This window comes from Leuresthes tenuis, unplaced genomic scaffold, assembly GCF_036924035.1.
Source record: "Leuresthes tenuis unplaced genomic scaffold, fLeuTen1.0.hap1 SCAF_3, whole genome shotgun sequence".
In the NCBI taxonomy this organism is placed as follows: Eukaryota; Metazoa; Chordata; class Actinopteri; order Atheriniformes; family Atherinopsidae; genus Leuresthes; species Leuresthes tenuis.
Window position 1 is genome coordinate 22490437 of NW_027325357.1, and position 7734 is coordinate 22498170.

Consider the following 7734-nt stretch of genomic DNA (forward strand, 5'->3'; position numbering starts at 1 on the left):
GAAAAGAGGAAGAATAAGAACTGAGACAGACAAGCAGGGGGCATGAGGGAATATATATCTATATATATAGGGCTAGAAAGAAAAACAAAGGCCAGTATATAGTATAAGGTTTTGATGCGCATGAAATGCTTTTTCCCCACTCCCACCTTGGCCAACCTAAGTCTTCAGAGAAAATATAGATTTTGTGAGGTTAACAGCCATCACAATGACTACACTGCAAGTTGTCTGTGAGGGATAAAATGACACGGAAATGGAAAGGAAGTAAAACACTGTGGCGAATACGTTTCTGCTCTTGTAGGTATTGTTAGTTCAAAACGAAATTTTAAAAAGAATCCAGAGGGCGTCATATGTGTAATTAAAAAGCAAGAGGATTACAGATATAGCAAAGCCAGCTCTTGACTTTCTCCATCACTTTTCCACAACTGCACTGCCTGAAATGTAAGATTTTAGCTAGGTCTGAAGATTGCCCACAACACTTAAGAGGTCCACTCCAGAGAGAAATATAAAGTGTGTTATCAGCCTGAGAATAATCCTGCTTAGTCATAGATGGACTCGTGATAAGCCTAAAGTCTTTTTGTTGTATCAGTCATTGCCATCTTCTGATTCCATCCTCCAACAATATATGCACTTGCATATGACCCATTTTTCTGCTCACTCTTTAAGCCAACTCTTGGTTTTGATCGAGCAGGTTGGTTCCAAGCGTGGACATCTGAGATCTGTTTGGAAACTGCTCTTTCATTAGTCTTGGATAAGGATGGAAGTAGAAATATCAAGCGTTTCTGAGGGTCAAGTAGAAGCCTGAACTATTGTCAAAGACAGTGAACACATGTTCAAATCCTGGCACGTTGGCGTCTGACCTCAAGGATTTTGATGGGAATCCGATGGAGCACACGCGAAGTGTAACAGCTGCATCCCAGGAGTTATAGCATCTTACTTCCAGCGAGAGGAATACCACCTTTTCTGTAGAGATTTGTGGCAAGTAAAGGCGGAGGAGGATTGAGTAATGTGTTGAAGGTGCAAAATCATTTCCACGGCGTCTGTGGAGGTGTTGATGTTCTAACTGCAGTTTTATAGTAGCACCGGACAGTGCTGGATGTGAAGGTGAATCGGAGCGATTAATAACCCTCGAAATCAGCTGGGTTGTTAGGACTTTCTCCATTGGCTCTCAACAGCTGCAAGATCGTTACATAGATTTCAGATGCATCTGTTTGCCATGGGTGGAGCAGGTTGGAGCAAGCGGGCTTGGCAGATAGACACCACAGGCAACCCAAGCTCAGTGCAGCTCCATGTAGTCGTAGTTCTGTTCCTCTTCAGGGCCTCCTGACAGCTTTCCTGCTCCGTCTTCAATCTCCAACTGCTGTGTGCTCTCTTAGTGAAGATGCAGTCTAGTATTTCTTATGTATTTTAAGATTTATTTCGACCCTTTTAATTATTGATTAGAATTCATAAATTATGACAAATAGCTCACTTTCACCAGTCTCACCAGAAATTTCTCATAAATCCCTTCAGCTGAAACCCTGTGCTGGGTCTACAGTATATCAGGGACCAGAGGTCAGCAGAGCTCCCACTGTACAAGTCAATGAGATGCATGAGGAGTGAAGTTCCATTGGTTGGGAATTAAAAGCACAGGTTCACCTCCTCCCGCAACACACAGGAAGTATGGGAGTATGATGGGGGAGATAATGGGGGGGCACAGACAGGGTAGCGGCATTTTCAGTTTAGACGCAGGTCTACATCCTTAAGAGTAAGAGTACATCCTTAAGATAAAAAAAAAATGCTGCAGTCTCACCAGGAAGACATGATCTTTATCCTGGAAAGCATACAGAAGCTGAGGGATCCAGGGACTACCGTTCAGGGCCAAGATCCTCCGCTCCTCCTCATGAAAAATCACCTAAGAAGAAGTGGAAAGGCACGCAATCAGCATATATATAAGCAATGTAGGCGACACAAATAAAAAAGTGCAAAATGTAACATCTTCAGTCTAATCTTTTCGTATTCTATTCAGTGAAACAGGAAGAGACCTTCATAAGAATTAGTGATAGGCAGATTAAGCGGTCAGTCAAATTAAACTGGTCTTTTATTTCCCATTTGGTGATTATGGGCATAGGCAGGTTATTTACACATAACACAGCCTGAAAGAAGACACATCAGTGACTGAAACCACGCGTTTGATTACCTTTCAACACCTATAGTTTTTAGTTTATACAGCTTTGCATTGGAGACAAATTTCTTTCTGACGATCCTTCTCCAGCCTCGGTTCCGGTTTCTTGTTTGTCAGGTGGGATGTCATTTGAATTAAGCAAAGTAGCTGCAGGTGGCACGCACAAAACATTTCTTGTTCATTAAAATTGTGCTTGAGATCTCTTCCAGTCACAGCTGTTGTACTATTCTGACTGAGATCTGCTCTATGAGTCATATGCCAGAGAGCTCAGCTGTCAAACAACAAACCAAGATTTGACTCTCTTGTATTCAGCCACACGGCGCCCTCCAGTGGACAGTTTTAAGATTACGACTTTGGAAAAACTAACTGGGTTAATGCAGTTAACAATGCCTACACAAACAGGGGAGAAACACATACAATACAACAACCTTGGTAGACTCTCTTAGTCCTGCATTTACTATATCATAAGAACTTGGACTACGTACACAGGTCTCATTCTGACCCGATAAAAATCTGATGCTGACACGAAAACAGCCTAAAGATTCTACTAACGTTTATAATCTCAAAACTCTATCGTGAAGTTAACTGAATACTAACATAAGGAAATATTTAAAGACAATCTTTAGCTTTGTTATAGGAGGAGTTTCTTTGCTTGCTTTAGCAGGAGAAGCACATGAGTGTTACTAATAACACTAGCAATGGCTCCACATTTCAGTGAGACATGAAAGCGGCATGATAGTAATCCATCATACTGTAACCCCTGAAACTAAAACAAGTATAATCTATTGATGTATCACGCCAAGGACAAATGTCACACAGTGCTTAACAGAAATGTAAATACAAAAAGGAAGAAGATAAAGAAAAAAATTAAGCTTCATTGTGGGAAGATGGAAAAAACAAATGATGAATATAACGAGAAAAAAAAAAACTCAAATAAGGGCTAACCAGACAAGCTAAGTGAGACACAATTAAACAAAAGCCAGATTAAACAAATGGGTCTTAAGTAGTACCTCGTACTTTCAACTGTGCTTTCCCTGCTGTGACATATGCGACTTAATGAAAGGCTTAAATACACAGTAAGGTTACAAAATCAGTGAGGAAAACTAAACATACTCTAATCTATATACTCTACTATGAGCATACTTTAAACTTCTTTTCAACATTTGTTATTTAGTTACGTTATTCTAGCTGAATAAAATATAGGAATCTTACATTGTCTTGAGTGCGCAGAACTGCCTTCTTCATCACTTTAAGTGCACAAACGTCCCCGGTTGCCTTTTCTCTGACCACTTGGACTTCAGCAAAGCGACCCCGACCCACCACCGCACGAAGCTCGAAGTCATGAGGCCCTGGCTGCAGGGCCCGCAGCTCTGCGACCACCTCCGAAACTATTTCACACACAAGCAGGTTTTCAAATGTAAATATCTAAACATAGCACCCACACAACAACATGCTAGACTGGAGTAATGTGCACACATCGTTTTTCATAGGCATTCAATAAAGTTAATCTGGCTGGTACTGAAAGAAAAACTGCGTCAGAAAAAATATGATATTCTATCATTTATTCTCATGACATCACTTTAAAACTGTACACATTGTGAACTGGCCGTCAAAGACAACAAAGCAATTACTGTAATAATCTCTCAAAAGCTGAACAAAACACATTAGCTGAGACAGACCGTTCAGATGGATTGGCCTCAAAAGCAACAAATAACTCTTCCACATGTGTAAAACATAGGCTTACATTTGTTGACAAACTTTGCCACATGATGAACCTTCATGAGTTCTGGAGAGGTGCACTCTTGGTAAAGTAGCAGCAGAGCCTCCAGAAACTCCTCCCGTCCTACAGTGCGTCCTCCATGCTGCCCACACAAGCTCACCCTTCCCTGGGGACAACACACAAAAGGCGGAACGGGAAGTCAGCTACTGACTGCAGATCTATAGCGGTTATGGTTGTTTGAGACGAAGCACGTATTCATGTCACAGCACAAGAGCGTGTAAAGGGTGCATAACTTCACCTGAAACACCTGGTTGAGTCGCAAACTGCGGCTGGTGATAGGCTCCGCAGAGGAGGAGAGCGTTTTCAGGCTTCCTTGGCTCACGTATTTGAATTTAAACATGGCTTTCTTAACACGTTTAACCTAAGCTGAAAAACACGTAGTGAGTTGAAGTTTAAATGCAGCCCCGTAATGACGGATTTCACGGATTCGGTATCACACAGACCCATTTATCAAAATGTCAACAATCCGTCCCTTTTAGCGTGTCCTAAAATAACGGTAGCTACCGTTCGTAACGTTGCTAGCGCACGAGAACGCGACACGCGTTGGTGTCTTTCATTCACATCGTTAAAAACAAAACGGTGCTGTGTGACAATACTCACCAGACTGCCATGTAGGAATAAATAATACTGTTTTTACGTTGGCACATAGACGTGCCAAAGACCTCACTGTTCACCGCTGTTTCCGGGTCAACTTTCAAATTTTGCGCGTTTGCCGCCCACCTCACGAGCTTGTTGAATGAAGGAGGCGTTTGATTGGATGTTACGATTTTTTATGTGGGCGGGTCAAAATGTGCGTTTTAACCAATGACTGATTGTTAAGAACAGCAGGAAACGCTTCCTCTCGGAAAAGCAGTCAATCCAAACTGAGAGGGTTTCTTAAGGGCGTTTATTTGTTATCTTATCGTTTTCGTAAGCACAATACAACATATTTGGAATACATTCATGTCATGTTATTTAATAACATTATCAATGAATAACTTTATTGTTTAGATAAAACTATATGCATACTGTAGGTCCAATTTATGTCCCATCTATAGAGTGCATGGTATCATATCAAACGGCTTATGTCAGATAAACCAATTATTTTGCTGCTCTTTCTTTTTCTTATGTATGAAGGCAAGGAGCTAATTTACAGACCACTTTGATACATTAACCAATCTTCTTAGTAGTGATTTATGAATATTAAATACACTTAAATAACTTCCACAAGCCAAAATCAGAGCCAAAACCTTTATTTTCAACAGTGATACATGTTTCATGATTTTCAGTTCCAGTTTTCCAAAACTGCATGGTCAGATAGCCTAAACTATTAAGGAGTATGGAAGAGAGACTGGGGACTGGCCAGGTACCCTCAGCTTTCCCAAGTTGCTGTGGGAGGTTTTAGAGGTGTGCTGTTAAGGTTTGGGCTGAGTTTGGGATTTAGGAATGGGGTTGGGATTGGGAGGTGTAGGAGCAGGTGCTGGGGCAGGGGCAGGAGCTGGGGCTGGGGCTGGGCCTGGGCCTGGGGCAGGGGCTGGGGCAGGGCCAGGGGCTGGGGCAGGGGCTGGGGCTGGGGCCGGGGCAGGTGCAGGAGCAATAAAGCACCCTCTCTTATGCCACTGCATGTCCCGCACACGTCGGACGGACTGGATCTGAGGTGCAGTGGCTCCCCAATCATTCCAGTGTTTGAAGTCTCCATGCTCAAACACGTACTGACGCCCTCTGTAACCTGGATACATGTATCCCACCCACCTTAAGAGGAAAAAGAGCAAGTAGTATATCATATTTCTGTCACAGTGAACAAAGGTGCTTCTAAAGTGTTTAACACCTGTTAAATTCTCCTTTACAAGCATAGGTCCTTTTGCTCCTGGTTGTAGTTTTTACACACTGGAGGCCATGCTAACAACTACTAATACATTTGTGACTGAGAGGGTTACATCTTACGTTCCACTGATAGCCTTAGCACTGGCCACACGGTCCTGGAAACCATAAGCCCACAGACTGGGGACATCATCGTCAACAATCTCCATCTTTCTGCCTTCAAAGCCTGCCTTCTCAAACAGGTGCAGCTTGTGATCGGCGCTGTCCTGAAGAAAGAAAGGGCATGTGTCTCTACATTCATCTGTAATATGCAAGTGTGTCTATTACACTAATGATTAAATAGATATAAAAAAGAGTAATGACAAATGGTTTACTGTAAAATGCAACAAGTCCACAGCACGTGTCACCATGTGTACTAACCACTTTCAGAGGCCTGAAGGAACTCATATTGTAGCTACTCTGGCTGTTGGTCCAGGTGCTCCAACGAGGATATTCTCCTTTCTCAAGCACAAACTGCTCACCTGCAAAACCTGGGCGCTCAAACCCCACCCATCTGACAAAAACGAGAAGTGCATGGCATATAAATGCATGCATGTATTCTAAGCCGAACCAAAAGCCAGGATTGAGATCCGAGGGTAACTGAGAGCCACTTACGGTCCCGACTCCACAATGACTGATCCGACTCTCTCTGTGTCCTCCAACACATCTTTACATTCGCCAGACAACTCCACCTTTTTGCCACGAAAGTTCTCAAATTCAAATATGGCCAGCTGCAAGACAGGGACAAGTGGAGAGTTGGGTGATGTGGTCCAAATCCTGCAGTGTTTCTGAAATACTTCCAGTTCAACTCGAACATTTTAAGCGTTGGTATCATTGACAAAGTAAATAGAGAACAATTCCTTTTGTTGACAGCAGTACCTTATATGAAGCTCCTGCCCCTCCTTGTCCCTTGTCTGCAGGCAGCTGGTCTGGGGTTCCCTGCTGTTCTGTCATTCTTATTTTTTGTTTTTTTTTTTGCTAAAAAAGCAATTACAATGTTTCATGTCAAATTTACAAGTACTTGTAAGCTCTACAACTTTTGTCAAGTTTGAACCCAATGTAACTAGCGGATTATACCTTTAATACATGGAGACACATAGGCCTGTAACAGCTTTTTTCATAACAGCTTGGTTATAATTTTAGGTCCTCATACATCTATCAGGAATGCATTTGCACACTTTTTAACACTCAAATACAGTGTGTGAGAGCTGCTTTTGTAGGAATGATAATAAAAAAACAAAAAAACGTGTTAGCGTACACATAAAATGCTACTTTAGAAGCAAGTATTCGGATGCAGACGGAAGAGGCAGAGACTGAAAATGAAAAACCTGTCACAGACGAGGATTATCTAAATTTTTTCGATTTACCTGGATGGCTTGTGCTTCACTACACCCCGAACAAGCCAAGCTCTCCGCCTTTACTGTCTTTTCTTTCCGTTTCGGCCTGTCTCAGTGTGAGAGTGTGTGGTTGTGGAGGCCTGGCGAGCGGTTGGTGGATGCCAGTGGGGGTATTTATGGTTTATTTCTGGCCACAGCAGCAAAAAGCCTGTTGATGCAGCAAGTCTGTCGCACACATTGTGTCCATCACACTGCTTCTCAATAGGCTTGCCCCCTGTCCCTGGCACACTGGCAAGCGCAGCCTGGCTCTGCCCATGCTGCCAGCCTGACCATGATCCTATAGTGGCAACAAGCACTGACTGCCAGCCAAGAGATTGAACAGAGATCAGTCTCACTCAGCACTATTGGCCCCACCCAGCTATCTTGCTCTCCTCTCTTCTACCTCTTTCTTTAACTTTCCAAAATATCTCAGCCAAATTTCTGATTTCTTATGCGCAATTAAAAATGATATAGAAAGTTTCATGTTTGGATTCCTCAGCCCTCTCCCTGTGCGTATAAAACAATGCTCCACATTATTATTTTGTGCTCCAAACTGACTGACTCTGCGTAATATTTGG

General features: G+C 42.6%; 2 protein-coding genes across 2 annotated transcripts in view; both read right to left on the reverse strand.

The window, feature by feature from the left end:
* The window catches only part of cita (citron rho-interacting serine/threonine kinase a), a 35864-nt gene extending 31254 nt beyond the window's left edge, over nucleotides 1-4610 (reverse strand). The window contains exons 1-5 of the mRNA XM_072382591.1: nucleotides 4542-4610; nucleotides 4180-4302; nucleotides 3906-4047; nucleotides 3374-3549; nucleotides 1790-1891 (exon numbers count right to left, since the gene is read on the reverse strand). Coding sequence (XP_072238692.1) covers nucleotides 1790-1891; nucleotides 3374-3549; nucleotides 3906-4047; nucleotides 4180-4281 — 522 coding nt within the window. The 5' untranslated portion in view covers nucleotides 4282-4302; nucleotides 4542-4610. The remainder of the gene's footprint in view (nucleotides 1-1789; nucleotides 1892-3373; nucleotides 3550-3905; nucleotides 4048-4179; nucleotides 4303-4541) is intronic.
* Nucleotides 4611-5168: 558 nt separating this feature from the next.
* Nucleotides 5169-6746, reverse strand: crybb3 (crystallin, beta B3). The gene is made up of 5 exons (XM_072383186.1): nucleotides 6660-6746; nucleotides 6396-6511; nucleotides 6162-6294; nucleotides 5865-6007; nucleotides 5169-5672 (listed from the first exon to the last, which is right to left on the reverse strand). Exons 1-5 carry the CDS (start codon nucleotides 6732-6734, stop codon nucleotides 5336-5338), a joined length of 804 nt encoding a protein of 267 aa, XP_072239287.1. The 5' UTR covers nucleotides 6735-6746; the 3' UTR covers nucleotides 5169-5335.
* Between the last annotated feature and the right edge of the window lie 988 nt (nucleotides 6747-7734).